Here is a 17,266-nt window from a genome sequence, read left to right on the forward strand (position 1 = left end):
ATTTATCTCAAGAGGGTTGGAATATAAAAGCAGCGATGTGCTACTGAGACTTTATAAAGCTCTGGTTAGGCCCCATTTGGAGTACTGTGTCCCGTTTTGGGCCCCACACCTCAGGAGGGACATACTAGCACTGGAGCGTGACCAGCGGAGATTCACACGGATGATCCCTGGAATGGTAGGTCTAACATACGAGGAACGGCTGAGGATCCTGGGATTGTACTCATTGGAGGTTAAGGGGAGATCTGATAGAAACTTACAAGATAATACATGGCTTGGAAAGGGTGGACACTAAGAAACTGTTTCCGTTAGGCGGGGAGACTTGGACCCGAGGGGGTCAATTCAGAACAGAAATGCGGAGACATTTCTTCAGCCAGAGAGTGGTGGGCCTGTGGAATTCATTGCCGCGGAGTGCAGTGGAGGCCGGTACGCTAAATGTCTTCAAGGCAGAGATTGATAAATTCTTGATGTCACAAGGAATTAAGGGCTATGGGGAGAATGCGGGTAAGTGGAGTTGAAATGCCCATCAGGAGAAAGTGAGGTCTGCAGATGCTGGAGATCAAAGTTGAAGAAGGGCCTGTGCCCGAAACGTCGAATCTCCTGTTCCCTGGATGCTGCCTGACCTGCTGTGCTGTTCCAGCAATAAAGTTTCAACTTTGAAATGCCCATCAGCCATGATTAAATGGCGGAGTGGACTCAATGGGCTGAATGGCCTTGCTTCCACTCCTATGTCTTATGGTCTTTGCAGGAGCAGTTATCATTTTTATCATTCTCAGTGGTCGACAGTGTTAAGGTAATTTTTCCTGAGATGCTTATGCACTTGATGCAACTACAACACGCCAACTTCTGTGAACAAGCAAAATTTATTAAGCACAGTACAGTACAACCTTTGGAGAAACCCTGAACACTCCTTGCAATGCTTGCAAGACTTGTCCAAGGAAGCTGTCTCTGAACAAAAAAAAACTGTCCTTCCTTTATACAAAACCTTTACATCACAGTCAGTAATGCTCACAAGACAGCCCCCAGTCACTCCCTCACAGTCACATGCCAGTCAAGACACAATGCAGTGACCATCTGCAGTGACCAGTGATAGGTTAGCACTGCTGCCTCACAGTGCCAGGGACCCGGATTCAATTCCCACCTTGTGCAACTGTCTGTGTGGAGTTTGCGCATTCTCCCCGTGTCTGCGTGGGTTTCCTCCGGGTGCTCTGGTTTCCTCCCACAGTCCAAAAATGTGCAGGTTAGGTGAATTGGCCATGCTAAAAATTGCTTGCAGCGTTAGGGAGAATCTCTGTGTGGGTTGCCCTTCAGAGGGTCAGTGTGGACTTGTTGGGCCAAAGGGCCTGTTTCCACACTGTAGGGAATCTAACCTATCACTTCCAGAAACATTGTAATGCAAATCATCCTTTAATGGCCAGATCTGGTGTGAATTGTATTGTTTTAACTACAGGGAGTAGTCAGAATTCCAACTATAATGTTCTTATTGATTTCTGAATAGGAGATGAAAATGTAAATAGGCTTTTGAATGGTAAGGAAATGGCCATGTAAATGGCTCTGGATAATAGGAGATGTCAATGTAATTTCTTACAATCTATCTGTAAGTCAGAGGCATCCCATCCTAGCTTTGAAACATCCAATTTCCTGCAGGTCAGCAAGTAAGTTAACTCTTTAATATCATACATAGTTAAACATTCCCAATAATGTAAAGATGCTAATTCCCACCATCTTATTTCTAGAGCTTCTAGCATATAGTGGGCTAGTAATCCAGAGATTCAGATTAATACTATAGAGACATGGGTTCAAATCCATCCACAGTAGCTGGCGAAATTCAAATACAGTTCATAGATCTGGAATATAAAGTGAGTGTCAGATATGGTGTCCCTGACAACTATCATTGATTTTTTTAAAAATCCATCCGGTTCATTAATGTCCTTTAGGCAAAATAGATTTGTGGTCCTTACCTGGTCTGGCTTACATGTGACTCCAGACCCAAAGCAATGTGTTTGACTCTTAACTGCTCTCTAAAATGGTCAAGCAAGTCACTCAGTTCAAGGGCAATAAATCACCTCCTTCCCACAAATAATATATAGAGTTGTATAAAATAGTATATAGAGTATTATATATTTGCATCCTGCAGTGTTTCATTTTCTCCTAGTCTTTGATTAATATGTTTCCTTGGTATGTGTATCTTTGCCTATCTATTGACTGTTTTCTACCCTGTGGTCTGTCTTATATGGGATCCTATTACCTCTTTCCAAATCCATCTACTCCAATGTAGTTTCCTCTGGACGAGATAGCTCAAGTAGGCGAGATTTTTTTTGTGTCATGAAGGCGTTGAGAGGGTGGATGTGGATTACAAAGGTTTACCGAAACTAGGAGCCATGAAGATAAGACAATTACCAACAAGTCAAATGAAGAATCCAGAAGGAAGTTGCTTACTCAGAAAATGTAGACTTTGTTACCACAAAGAGTGGGTAAATTGAATCGCTCAGGTTAAGTAAATGAGGACAGCAGGATTACGAATGTTAGGAAGGGAAGGGAAGGTGAAAGAAGGCTCCTGTGGAACATGCATGTTACTACCATAGATCAATAGAGCTATACTGTAAATGCTTATCCTTTGCTCTGTCAATGCCCTATGATTACACATAAATCAAATAGGGTCAGTCTCTGTTGTTCCAATCTTCTTTATTTTGGAAGGATTCCCAATTATTTCTGAAGGTAACGTTGCTTATCATTCCTGATGAAGGGCTTTTGCCGGAAACATCGATTTTCCTGCTCCTCGGATGCTGCCTGACCTCTGTGCTTTTCCAGCACCACTCTAATCTAGACACTAACATTGCTCTTACTCCATGCTTCCAGCCACTTGTTTACCTCCCTGTTTCAGTGAACTACGCTGCTTTTCCCACAGGAGGTGTTCATTAATCTGCATCTTTTTTTTGATGTGTGTATGTGCAATGACTCAGTAAAAATACACCATTGTGCAAAAAACTGTATTCTATTCTTTCCATCACCAGGAAAACACCCATGGGGTCGTCAGTGAACCAGTAAAAAGCAAAGCCCAATAAGGGCAGTGCTTACACGAAGAAAGTGAAGAGGGAGGGTAGGGATTAAATCAAAATAGAATTGGAGGGGGAAGTAAAGCATCCCAATCCCCGCCTGCTGTGGTTCTCACCTCCGCATAAAGACATTGAGAGCATTACTGGACACCATGTGCACCCTCTCCAGGGACACCAGGCTCAAACATAACTGCTGAAAGAGGGGCAGGCAGTTGGCAGAGATGACCCCCCTTCACAGACTGCTGCCTGAATCTGTTTATAGCCAGCATGGCTAGGCCCAGGAGCAGACCCATGAGGAGATCCTCCAATCTGCCTGCACCTGATGTCCAAAGATCAGGAGCGTAGGGATGAACTGCAATCAAAAATGTAACGGGAAGTTCTTCAAATAACCAAAAAGGGAGTGCAAATGCCCACAACCAATCTATACGTGGTCCACGGACTTCACAACACTGCAATATAAGCATTTGGGCTGGGATTCTGTGAATCACCACAACCTGTGGTTTTTAAGTGACTGCTGCATATAATACCTTCTACACCGGATCCCCAAGGGAAAAAAGGAGGACTTCCCCCATAGAGAGCCCTCCACTGGAGATTCCCATTCCCAGTGGCAAACATCCTCTGTTTTTAAAGTTGTGAGCTAATTCCCATGTATGCAGCTATTAACGACCCCTGCTTTACTTCTCCATGTCACTCTGCATATCTCTTTTAACTTTTCCTAAATATGTACTGTTCTAGCTCCATGTATATAGCTTACCATTAAATTGATATGTTCATCCAGCACACAGCTTTCCAAGTTCCAACGCAGTCTTTTTGGAAGGAAGAACAAAGCTATTTAGCCCCATGAACCTGCACTGCTAGTCTGTTTGATCTTGAGTGCTCTGTATCTTAGCTGCGTTGCTTCTGTATTTCTTTAAATGTCTTTGTGAAACATGAAGCTATAAATCTAACTTAAAAATTTCAATTGACCTTTTTTGCGATAGAGAATTTCAAATTTCCTCAAATCTCAGTGTAAAGCTATGCTTCCCGTCCACCAGTAAATGACCTGTCTCTGATTTTAATGTTACTGAATCCTTGTTCTGGACCTCCTGACTAGCGGAAATGGTATCTCACCATTCTCAACCTTCAATCATCTTATACTCCTCAATTCGATAATTCCTTGGTGTTTGGAAGGAGATAGTCTGATTAAATTGTTCCCATTTTAAACCTTTTTAAACCAACTGTGCTCCTTTAATTGCAATCTCTTCGTGACCTGCAAACTGTGGCGTTAGTGGATTTTCTGAGGTACCTACCCTTCCTTAACTTAACGTCTTGCTGCAATGTTGGAGAATGCCTGGCATCTGCCCTCTGCCGTTCCGTGAGGTTTTTTTTTTAACTCTTTGGCAGTCCTGCTGATTAAGCAGCAGTAAGCTTTCTCTTTGATGGGTGCTGGCTGGGGTGTACCCAGTTTAGCACCCAGCCTTTCCACGGGGAACGGTTGTAGGCAGCAGATTCTGCAGCGATGGCGGTGCATTAGCAAGCCTCCAGTCTGTTGCTTCTGGCTACTGCAGCTTGGAACTAGCGAGTGTGTGTTTGAGAGAGAGAGAGAGAGAGTGGTTCTGATGCGGTTGGACATTGCCAAGCTGTATGGGAGGAGCCTGTACTAATGCAGCATACGGCTCCAGCAGCAACAGAGGCCGCCTCATGCAGCACTGTAGAGAGAGGGAGAGAGAGAATCAGCACACAGGAGGTGTTGACGCATTTTGTCTGCCTGAAGTAACTACAGAATTTTAATCCTGAAATCTTCTCTCTGACGCCTGCTTCACTTCACACGCCCTCACACCTTTAGACTGGGCTCTGGGCTGACTGATGTCAACAGGGCAAACTTTGAAAAAAAAGGGCACTGGAATAATTGCCTGATTTTTTTTATATGTCCACACAATTTAATTTGCACTCGAGTTTATTATTTTTTCTCTCTCAGTGCCTCCTGGTTTAAGAGCCATTAGACAAAAGGAGACGCAGTGGACAGGTCACGCCAGGAGCATGTCCTGCTAGTGTAGCTGCTGGGGACTGCGGAAGGAGCTGTTCGGCTGATTTGAGCGTCTCCTCTTGACTTGGTGAGGGAGGCGCAGGCTTGCAGCGCGGTTCCCCAGTCGTCTACACCCGGAGTATGTCGCGCCGTGCGAGCTGGCTGTCCCACCCGTACCACTAGGGCAATGGGATCGTGGATACCTGTCTGCTTCACTTCCACATCTCCAAGTAATCCGGCTGTAAATGGAGGAGGAGATTGACACCCGCAAAATCAACAACAGTTTTCTGCGCGACCACAACTATGCAACTGAAGGTATTATTTTTGCTGTTGTTTAACCCGGGTCGTTTATTTGAATGTGGGGTGCGGGTGATGTGACTGTCTGTCTCGATCGTCTTTCTTGAAAAATACTGTGGGTTTTGATGATTGAGTCAAATGATTTCCCCACATTTTTGACCATGAGTGGAAGGCTGGAGGGCCAGTTGTGCCTGATTTAAGATTGCAGTGTTGCAGGGACAGGGAACCTGTGGGTGAATTTTGGTTTTTAAAAATATGACAAACTCCTCTGGGATGTTGGGTCTGCTAGAAGCAAGAGCTTCTTTTGAAGAAAAGGGGGTGGGTGGGGAGGGATATCTTGCCTGAAATTGTTAATCCGCAGTTACGCGTCTGAGCACACACATTGCTGATACATATCCTCGATCAAAAGGCGGGGGGGTAGAAAAAGGCAAATTCCTTCATGATCTGTAAGGCGAACTGCAGTAACACCATGAGCACAGACACCGGTTTATGTAACGCGATGAACTCGACTGGCCACAGTCCAGGTGAGGTGACATTCAGTACGTTTTCCCCTTGTAGTGTAAAGTGTTTCTCATTGCTCGAATTATTTCTTCCGCTCTTGGTTACACGCATTATGCAGGCTCTTTCTTTATTTTCAATTTTCAGAAGGCTCAGGGATGCACCTTTGCCGAGAAATTTGACTTCAGCACATGATTGCTGTTTGATTAAAGGTCCATGAATAACCTCAGGCACCCCCTCCCCGGTCATGGTGTAATGATTTCAAAGAAAGTCTTCAATGGCAGATTCCAAAAAATGGGTTATAGGACATCCCCCCACCCCCCCCCCCCCCCCAACCTCGTGAAACTTGATTTGCCTTCTATCTTTAACGGCAATATTCTAACTTTTGACCTTTTACACGTTGACCTCGTAAGCCTGTAGCCTGAGATTTTCTTGTTTCTTGGCTCAGTTCTCTTTTTCTATATCGACACTCCTGCCCCACTGTTCAGTGAATTTGTTGCTGCAGTTTAACAGTGAAGCTGGTAGGGGGCTGATTTTTTTTCTCTCCTAAAACGAAAACCTCGCTAATTTGAAAGAAAATGTGATGTTCCCAGTTTCCTCTGAGGCCCAACTCTCAGACTGCGCTGAATGAGGTGGTGGTGGGTGCCTCTAGAGAGCATTGCAGACTTGTTGCCAGTGAGAATATTGGTGCTCATGTATTGAGAAACACCATCTCACGGAGCTGCACTTAGAATTGTCTTCAATGGATTGCAACATTATTGTGAAATTTTATTTCCCCTGGCTGCCATGATTGGTTATTTGCAGATGCTAAATCCCTTATTGCAGTCCTTCTGGTACAGTTTCTCGATATGTGGGCAGAGCAGCAGAAGGATTGGGTGTCAGTTATATCTGCAATCGCATCAGATTTTGTCAGGCTCAAGTGATGCAATTAACAGTGGCCTTACATTTTTAAGCAAGTGCATTAAGGATCTGTCTTTAAAGCATTATTTGCTTTATAGGGCATATAGATATGTGAGAAATGGAACCAAGGACTTTCCCCTATCATAGAATAATAGAACCCCCACAGCATGGAAGTAGGCCATTCAGCCCATTGACCCTCCAAAGAGCATCCCATCCAGACCCACTCCCCTGCCTTATACCTGTAACCCATGCCTAATCCATCTCGCACATCTCTGGACACTGGGCAATTTAGCATGGCCAATCCACTTAACCCGCACATCTTTGGACTGCAGAGACAGTGAGGACTGCAGATGCTGGAGATCAGAGTCAAGAAGTGTGGTGCTGGAAAAGCACAGCCGGTCAGGCAGCATCCAAGGAGCAGGAGAATACCCTATTCCTGATAAAAGGGTTATGCTCGAAACATTGACTGTTCTGTTCCTTGGATGCTGCCTGACTAGCTGTGCTTTTCTAGCACCATACATCTTTGGACTGCGGGAGGAAACCCACGCAGACACAGGGAGAATGTGCACACTCCACACAGACAGTTGCCCAAGGCTGGAAACGAACCTTGGTCCCTGGGGATGTGAGGCAGCAGTGCTAACCACTGAGCCACTGTGCCACCCAACATGGACAAGTTGCTGCAGATCCCTGGTGACATTGAGACAGAACCAGGGCAGGTCTGGGAAGGACTACTGGCTTTACTGAGGCCCATCTTGGAGAATTTGCAGCATCATCAGACCACAGCCTGGGCCTGCTCAGAGAATGCTTAGAAGGGATTGTGAATCCATAGCAAGGCCCATCCTGCTCCTTCTCTTTTATTATTTGGACTGCTTCAGGATCATTAGGATAGTTTGTACAGAAGGAGGGGTGAATGCATTTGGAGGATTCGGCAGATGACCTTTTCAATCCTCTGAAAATGCTGACTGTCCACTTGGCCTGCTGCTTGTCTGATCACGATTGATGGTGATGGAGGTAAATCTTTGCTCAGGATGGAAAAATGGCACTCCATAAAAGATCTGAGCGCATTGTATTGCTGGGCCAGGATAGAGGGTTATGCTGATGTGGTTAGATTAAGCACGCTCGGAGGAGGCTTGTGTCAGGCATGAATGTTAGCATAGATAGTTGGGCTGAATGGCCTGTTTCTGTGCAGTAAACCTTACATAATTCTGCATACAGTACATGCACTTGAAGGTTTTGAAGCTCAACCAGCCAACCGTAATCTAAATGTCTTCAGCTGCCTATTTGGTGGAAAGTATGTGAGTAGTAGGCAATAAACAATAGGGGCAGTTCATAAAGACGCTGTGGACTGAAGCCACAATCTTCCATCGCATTACTTAATATTATCATTTTTCCAAATGATTTCTGATAATCTTTGCACATTTAACCACCTGTTTTATTCAATCTTAATTATTTAAAGTTGCAACAATTAATATTGCAGATGGTTGACAGTCTTCCAGGATTGACTGAGAGTCTCCAGGAGGCCAGCGAACCTCCAACTGCTGTTATAAGCATTCTGGTTGGGTAATCTTAGATGTGTTAAAAGTATATGTTTCTTTGTTTTCTTTGAATCCATGCATCATTAGTGCTGAAAATCTTAGTGATAGGGTATAAATTGACAATCAAAGATAATGCAGATGCAAAATGTGGACTTTAGTTACTTTCCAATTAGAGTGGGAAATCAGGGCAGTGTGAGGGAGAATGCAGGTGTGAGAACAAGAGATTGGAGGTCCACGTTTATGGCTTCCAACCTCCAGGAGTATGTTCAATCTGAATTTTGTAACAGTATGTCAGTGCAAAGTTGATTCTGGTTCGATTCCATATTTATTTCCAGTGCAGAATGAGTGGATTTTATTTAACATAAAGCTGCCAATTTAATGTGTAAATTCATATACTAAGGCTTTCTTTGGCTTTGACATTTCAGATTGAATAATGATCCAGGGTCTTCTCTTGTTGTCCACCTCTTAAATGATATCAGGAGAGTTAGGAATAATGGTTTTTATATAACATGTTAAGAAGCTTTTATCTCCGATTCTTTTATACATTTAAACAAAATCACTGAATAGCAGCCTGCACGCCCTGCCTTTCCCATGCCTCACATTGGCTAACCTCTAAAAATGAATAAGTCCAAAGCTCCAGGGTTAACTTTTCAGAAAGTCACCCTCTTAAACTGGCTTCTTGATGGTTGGAATGTGTCAAGTCACTCAATAGTTAATATCATAATGCCTTATTTAAATGAGGGGTCAACATCTAGGACCTTTGACTTCCCTTTCCCGCAGCACCTCTATTTAAAAGGAGTGAAAATGTTCTGAAAGAATCCTGGAATTGCGTTATTGAATGATACACTGGAGGAAAAAAATGATCATTTCGCCAAGCTTACCTATCCTGGCAATTTACAAGTTCTGTCTATTTTGTCCCATTCCTTTGTCCTTTCCCCACAGCCTTGCAATTTTTTTCTCTTTCAAATATTTATACAGTTCTCTTTTGAACGTTGTTATTGGATCTTTTTCCACTTCAGGCAGTGAATTCCAAATTATAACAAGTTGCTAGGTGAAGAAAACACTTTTAACCTCTGCTTCTTTTTCTGAATAATTTAAATTTGTGCCCGCTGGTTAGTGACCTTTCTTCCACAGCAAATGGTTGTAGTGCATAACCTGAAGACCAATAATAGTCAGTTCTCATCCTGTAATAAATTTTTTCAAGAGAATAACATAATCTGTATTTCATGGTTATAATATTCTGTCTTTATAAAATAGCAATGACTTGGTCTATTAGGAACTATTAACACCAAAAAAAAGGGAGATTAGTGTCTGTGTTAAAATTTAGACCATCATTCCATTTTTTTTTTGTTAGCTGGTTTTGGAATAGTACTGGCATAAGCGTTCCTGAGGGATGGATCTCTTTTAAGCTAGTGCTTCGAGGTTTGATGGAGATCCTGCTGAGACACTTAGTGCATTGACGGGATGTACAATAATGATGGCTCCATTGCAGCCTTCAACATTTCAAACCAAACCCTTTCAATCCATGAAAAAAAGTGCTGCTGTGATGTTGAAATACATTTAATATTTGTGGATTATCTGAGTCCAGTGTTACGTTAGCCTGACAGAGGATGACAGAAACAGGGACGAAGAGATTTTTTGAAAAGGGAAAAAAATCAAGACTTCTCTCTGCTCAGCAAATCAGTGGGTCACTCTCTGCAGTTCAGTTTGTTTGAAGCAACAACGCCACCAATTTTAGATTTCATTCGGTGATGGGAAATCTTAAAACAATTCAAGAAAATGAACTTTGGGCATGGTTGCGAACATAGGACTGGGATATCCCAGTGATTACAGAAATGTGGCTCAGAAGTACAGGACTGGCATCTTAATGTTTCCAGGGTTTAAATGCTATAGGAAGGATAGATATGGGGGAGGGAGTGGGCAAGAGAGGAGGGGGAACGGCGTTTTTGATTAGGGCTGTACTTAGGGAGGGTATTCCTGGGAGTATGTCCAGGGATGTTATTTGGGTGGAAGTGAGAAATATGAAAGGGCTGGTAAACTTATTGGAATTGTACTATAGACCCCTTAATAGTCAGCAGGAAATTGAGAAACAAATTTGTAAGGAGATCTGGTTATCTGTAAGAATAATAGGGTGGTAATGGTACAGGATTTTAACTTGTCAAGCATAGACTGCTATAGTGTTAAGGCTTTGGTTGGAGTGGAATTTAAGTGTGTACAAGAAATGTTTCTGATTCAGTATGTGGATGTACCTACTAGAGAAGGTACAAAGCTTGACCTACTCTGAGGAATTAGGGCAGGGCAATTGACTGAGGTGTCAGCAAGGAAGTCTTTAGGGCCAATGACCATAATTCTATTAATTTTAAAATTGTGATGATAAAGGATAGACTGGATTTAAAAATTGAAGACTAAATTGGAGGAAGGCCAACTTTGATGGTATTAAGCAAGAACTTTCAAAAGTTGATGGGGAAATGGCAGATGTTCGCAGGTAAAGAGATGGCTAGAAAATGGGAAGCCTTCAAAAATGAGATACTGAGAGTCCAGAGACAGTATATTCCTGTTTGCCTGATGGGTAAGCATGGTAGATGTAGGGACTGCAAGATGACTAGAGAAATTCAGGTTTTGGTCAAGATTAAGAAGGAAGCATATGTCCGGTATAGGCAGCAGAAATTGAGTGAATTTCCCTAGAAGAGTATAAAGACAGGTGGAGTATACTTGAGAGAGGAATCAGGAGGGCAAAAGGGGGACATGAGATACCTTTAACAAATAGGATTAGTAGAATCTAAAGGGATTCTACAAATACATTAAGGACAAAAAAGTAACTAGGGAGAGAATCGGGTCCCTCAAAGATCAGCAAGGCAGCCTATGTGTGGAGCAGCAGGAGATGTGGGGTGATACTCAATGAGTATTTTGCATCAGTGTTTACTGTGGAAAAGAATATGGAAACTAGAGAACTTGGGGAAATAAATAGCAATGTCTTGAAAAATGTCCATAATATAGAGGAGGGGGTGCGAGATGCCTTAAAACACAATAAGGTGGATAAATCCCTAGGACCTGATCAGGTGTACCCTAAAACATTGTGGGAAGCTAGGATAGTCATAGAGGCATAATTGCTGGCCTCTTGCTGAGATACTTGTATCATCAATAGCCACAGGTAAAATGCTGGAAGACTGGAGGTTGGCTAATGTGGTGCCACTATTTAAGAACGTGGTAAGGAAAAGCCATGGAACTATAGACCGGTGAGTCTGACATCAGCCATGGGCAAATTATTGGAGGGGATCCTGAGGGACAGGATGTACATGTATTTGGAAAGGCAAGGACAGATTAGGGATCGTCAATATGGCTTTCTGTGTGGGAAATCATGTCTCACTAACGTGATTGAGTTTTTTGCAGAAGCAACAAAGAGAATTGATGTGGGCAAAGCTTTGGAAGTGATCTATATGGACTTCAGTAAGACGTTTAACAAGATTCCACATGGGAGACTGGTTAGCAAGGTTAGATCACATGGAATACAAGGCAAATTAACCATTTGGATACAGAACTGGCCTGAAAGTAGAAGACAGAGGGTGGTGGTGGAGGGTTGCCTTTCAGACTGGAGGCCTGTGACCAGCAGTGTGCCACAAGGGTTGGTGCGAGGTCCATTGCTTTTTGTCATTTACATAAATGATTTCGATGTAAACATAGGAGGTATGGTTAGTAAGTTTGCAGGTGACACTAACATTGGAGGTGTAGTAGACAGCGAAGAAGGTTACCTCAGATTACAATTGAATCTTGATCAGATTCTTTGTGAGCCAGATCAGGAGTCCCGCATGATGTGTTGCCTGCCCGGTGCCAGGGTGAAGGACATCTCCGACCGACTTGAAAGGATATTGGAGTGGGAGGGAGAAGATCCAGTTGTTGTGGTACACTTTGGCACAAACAACATAGGCAAGGCTAGGAAGGGGGACCTGTTTGGGGAATATCAAGCACAAGGAAGGAAATTGAAGAACAAGTCCTCAAGGGTCATAATCTCTAGACTACTGCCCAAGCCACATGCTCATTGGCATAGGGATAAGAAAATTAGGGAATTAAACACATGGCTAAGAGATTGATGTGGGAAAGAGGGATTCCATTTCATGGGACATTGGCATCAACTTTGGAACCGGGGCCATCTGTAATGATGGGATGGTCTCCACCTGAACTGATCTGGAAACAGAGTTCTGGCAAAAAGGATAAATAGGGTGGTTACTAGGTCGTTAAACTTGTGAGTTGGGAGGGGAAGGGAAAGGGAAAGCAACAGGGAGTGTGGAGTCAAGTAGAAAGATAAGCAATAGGCTAGCATGTGTGCAGGGTTTAAATTCAAGGCAGACTAGAAATTAAGCAAAAAGGAAGGGTAACTTAGGACATATTACTAGAGATGATGGAAATCACGAGGATAAGAAAATTAGCATTAAAATGCTTTATCTAAATGCTTGTAGTATTTTTTAAAAAGTAGATGAATTAACAGCACAAATCATCATGAGTGATTAGGATGTGGTAGACATCACAGAGATGCGGTTGTGGGGGTTCAGGACCGGAGTTAAACATCCAAGGATTTACAACTTATCAAAAAGACAGGGGGATGGGCAGAGGGGGCCGGGGTTGCCTTGTTAGTTAAGAATGGAATTAAATCTATGGCACTGAATGACATCGGGTCAGATGATGTGGAGTCTGTGTGGGTGGCGTTGAGGAACCACAAAGGCAAAAAAACCATAATGGGAGTTATGTACCGACCTCCTAGTGCAAAATGTACCAGGAAATAGATAGGACATGTCAGAAAGGCAAGGTCACGGTGATCATGGAGAACTTCAAATTGCAAATAGACTCGGTGAATAATATTGCTGGTAGATCCAAAGAAAGGGAATTCATGAAATACTTACAGGATGACCTTTTGGAACGGTTTGTGATGGAGCCCACAAGGTAGCAGGATATTCTGGACTTACTGCTATGTAATAAGCCAGACTTTATAAAAGATCTTAAAGTAAGGGAACACTTAGGAGGCAGCGATCATAATATGGTAGAGTGCAGTCTGCAATTTGAAACAGAAAAGGCAAAATCGGATGTAATGGTGTTATAGTTAAATAAAGATAATTACAAGGGCATGAGAGATGAACTGACAAATTGACTGGAAGCAAAGCCTAGTGGGGAAGACAGTAGAGCAACAATGGCAGGAGTTTCTGGGTGCAATTGAGGACACAGTAGAGAGGTTCATCCCAAAGAAAAGAAAGATTATCGTGGTCGAGAGTTGGAGGTCGTGGGGGGGGGTTAGGAGGAGGAGAGGTGGTGTTGATTAGACAGCCATGGCTGACAAAGGAAGTCAGGAAATGTATCATAGAAAAAGAAGGAAGCTATAAAGTGGCCAAGAGCACTGGGAAATCAGAAGATTGGGAAGACTACAAAAACAAACAGGGGATAACAAAGAGAGAAATAAGGAAGGAGAGGATCAAATATGAAGGTAAGCTAGCCAGTAATATTAGAAATGATAGTAAAAGTTTCTTTCAATACATAAGAAACAAACGAGAGGCAAAAGTAGAAATTGGGCAACTCCAAATTTATGCAGGAAGGTTAGTGATGGGAGATAAGGAAGTAGCTGAAGAACTTAACAAATACTTTGTGTCAGTCTTCATAGTGGAAGACATGAGTAATATCCCAACAATTAAGGAGAGTTAAGGGCTAGAATTGAGAATGGTAGCCATTACAAAAGAGAAAGTGCTAGAAAAGCTAAAAGCTCTAAAAATTGATAAATCTCCTGGCCCGGATGGGGTACATCCTAGAGTTCTGAGGGAGGTGGCTGAAGAAATAACAGAGGCGTTTGTTGTAATCTTTCAAAAATCACTGGAGTCAGGGAAAGTCCTAGATGATTGGAAAATCGCTGTTGTAACCCCCTTGTTCAAGAAAGGATCGAGTTAAAAGATGGAAAATTATAGGCCGAGTAGCCTAACCTTGGTTGTATGTAAAATTCTAGAATCCATCATTAAGGATGAGATTTCTAAATTCTTGGAAGTGCAGGGTCCGATTCAAACAAATCAGCATGGATTTAGTAAGGGGAGGTCGTGCCTGACAAACCTGTTAGAATTCTTTGAAGAGGTAACAAGTAGGTTAGACCAGGGAAACCTGGTGGATGTTATCTACCTAGACTTCCAAATGGCGTTTCATAAGGTGCCTCACGGAGGCTGCTGAGTAAGGTGAGGGGCCCACGGTGTTTGAGGTGAGCTACTGGCATGGACTGAGGATTGGCTGTCTGATGGAAGGCAGAGAGTTGGGATAAAAGGTTCTTTTTCGGAATGGCAGCCAGTGACAAGTGGTGTCCCGCAGGGTTCAGTGTTGGGGCTGCAGCTGTTCACTTTATATATTAATGATCTGGATGAAAGGATTTGGGGGCATTCTGGCTAAGTTCGCCGATGATGCAAAGTTAGGTGGACAGGCAGGTAGTTCTGAGGAGGTGAGGAAGCTGCAGAAAGATTTAGACAGTTTAGGAGTGGTCCAAGAAATGGCTGATGAAATTCACCGTGAGCAAATGTGAGGTCTTGCACTTTGGAAAAAAGAATACAGGCATGGACTATTTTCTAAACGGTGAGAAAATTCATAAAGGCAAAGTACAAAGGGATCTGGGAGTGCTAATCCAGGATTCTCTAAAGACTGACTTGCAGGTTGAGTCTGTGGTTAAGAAAGCAAATGTAATGTTGTCATTTATCTCGAGGGTTGGAATGTCAAAACAGTGATGTGCTACTGAGACTTTATAAAGCTCTAGTTAGGCCTCTTTTAGAATACTGTGTCCAATTTTGGGTCCCACAGCTCAGGAAGGACACACTGGCACTGGATGGTGTCCAGCAGAGATTCACACGGTTGATCCCTGGAATGGTAGGCCTAACATACTGAGGATACTGGGATTGTATTCGTTGGAGTTTAGAAGATTAAGGGGAGACTTAATAGAGACGTACAAAATAATACATGGCTTGGAAAAGGTGGATGCTAGGAAATTGTTTCAGTTAAACGAGGAGACTAGGACCCGTGGACACAGCCTTAGAATTAGAGGGGGTCATTGCAGAACAGAAATGCGGAGACATTTCCTGGGATTGTATTCATTAGAGTTTAGAAGGTTGAGGGGAGGTCTAATAGAAACTTACAAGATAATCCATGGCTTAGAAAGGGTGGATGCTGGGAGTTTGTTTCCGTAAGGCGGGGATACTAGGACCCGTGGGCACAGCCTTAGAATTAGAGGGGGTCAATTTAAAATGGAAATGAGGAGACTTTTCTTCAGCCAGAGAGTGATAAACCTGTGGAAATCTTTGCCATGGAGCGCAGTGGAGGCGGGGACGTTAAATGTCTTCAAGGCAGAGATTGATAAACACTTAACTCACAAGGAATTAAGGGCTTACAAGAGTGTGGACAAGTGGCGTTGAAATGCCCATTAGCCATGATTAAATGGTAGAGTGGACTCAATGAGCCAAATGGCCTTATTTCCACTCCTATGTCTTATGGCTTTATAGATGAACCAATAGGCCGAGGAGTGGCAGATGGAGTTTAATTTAGATAAGATGTGAGGTGCTGCATTTTGGAAAGGCAAATCAAGGCAGGACTTTTAAAATCAGAGGAAAACTAGAAAAGTTCAACAGAACATGTGGCATCAGTGGGGAGAAAGTACATGTTTCTGTGTGATCATTTCTTTTCATCAAACACAACCGCCTTCAACTGCTTCATCAATTAAGGTCAAAAGTGAGGATGTTTGCATCTTTCACTACTCCTCCTCAGATACTGAACCAGTACTTGTTCACATGCAGCAAGACCTGGACAACATTCAGGCTTGGTCTGAGAAGTGGCAAGTTCACATAAAATATTGAAAGGAACGAGATGGGTGGCTATATCAGGGGAAAAACTAATGAATATTTGTTGAGAAGATACCATCTCTTGACTGGACTTTAATTGGTCTCATCTTGTTGCACTCTTGCATGAAATATTACATTGAAAAGATCATTTGACAACAAATCATGGGTGAATGACCCAATTATATCATTGATGAAGAGCTGATAAATATCGTCAATCCTCTTCAAGAGCTGGTTAATGACGTTTTGAACTTCTGTACCAATTTCACTAGTCCGGCTGATGAGGGGAGAGGCCATTTTGGATTTGGTGCTTGACAATGAGCCGGGGCAAGTGTCAGATCTTGTGGTGGGAGAGCATTTTGGTGATAGTGACTACAACTGCCTCACATTCTATGGAGAAGGAGAGAAGCAGGCACAATGGGAGGATATTTAATTGGGGAAAAGGAAACTATGATGCTATCAGATGTGAGTTGGGAAGCATGGACTGGGAGCAATTGTTCCATGGAAAGGGCACTATTGATATGTGGAGACTGTTTAAGGAACAGTTGTTGCGAGTGATACACAAATGTGTTCCTCTGAGACAGGCAAGAAGGGGTAAGATAAAGGAGAGGAGCTTCTCGTCAAAATAAAGAAGGCAGCTTACGTAAAGTGGAGGAAGCAAGGGTCTTACTCAGCTCTAGAGGGTTACAGGCAGGCAAGGAAGGGGCTCAAAAATGGTCTGAGGAGAGCCATGAGGGGGCACGAAAAAGGCTTGGCAGGAAAGATTAGGGAGAATCCAAAGGCATTTTACACGTATGTGAGGAATAAGAGAATGATCAAAGAAAGAGTAGGGCCGATCAGGGATAGCATAGGGAACTTGTGTATAGAGTCTGAGGAGGTAGGGGAAGCCCTAAATGAGTTTTTTGCTTCTGTCTTTACTAAAGAAAAGGACCTTGTAGTGAATGAAACCATTGAGGAGCAGGTAAGCATGCTGGAATGGATAGAGATTGAGGAAGCTGATTTGCTGAAAATTTTGACAAACATTAAGATTGACAAGTCACCAGGGCCAGACCAGATTTGTCCTCGGCTGCTTTGAGAAGCGAGAAATATGATTGCTTCGCCGCTTGCGAAGATCTTTGCATCCTCACTCTCCACCGGAGT

At 43.1% G+C, this 17,266-nt stretch overlaps 1 protein-coding gene across 6 annotated transcripts in view; it reads left to right on the forward strand.

Moving 5' to 3' along the window:
• The window catches only part of LOC122556787 (serine/threonine-protein phosphatase 2A 55 kDa regulatory subunit B beta isoform), a 564,274-nt gene that overhangs the window by 323,130 nt on the left and 223,878 nt on the right, over positions 1-17,266 (forward strand). The window contains exon 1 of one of the 6 annotated variants that reach the window (XM_043703961.1): positions 4,522-5,373. The exons of 4 other annotated variants lie outside the window; for them this stretch is intronic. In XM_043703961.1, the coding sequence (XP_043559896.1) occupies positions 5,304-5,373 (70 nt within the window). In that variant the 5' untranslated portion in view covers positions 4,522-5,303. Of the gene's footprint in view, positions 1-4,521; positions 5,374-5,839; positions 5,880-17,266 lie in introns of those variants that run through there. One more of the 6 variants, XM_043703959.1, reaches the window with a different exon arrangement.

This window comes from Chiloscyllium plagiosum, chromosome 14, assembly GCF_004010195.1.
Source record: "Chiloscyllium plagiosum isolate BGI_BamShark_2017 chromosome 14, ASM401019v2, whole genome shotgun sequence".
Classification (NCBI taxonomy): domain Eukaryota; kingdom Metazoa; phylum Chordata; class Chondrichthyes; order Orectolobiformes; family Hemiscylliidae; genus Chiloscyllium; species Chiloscyllium plagiosum.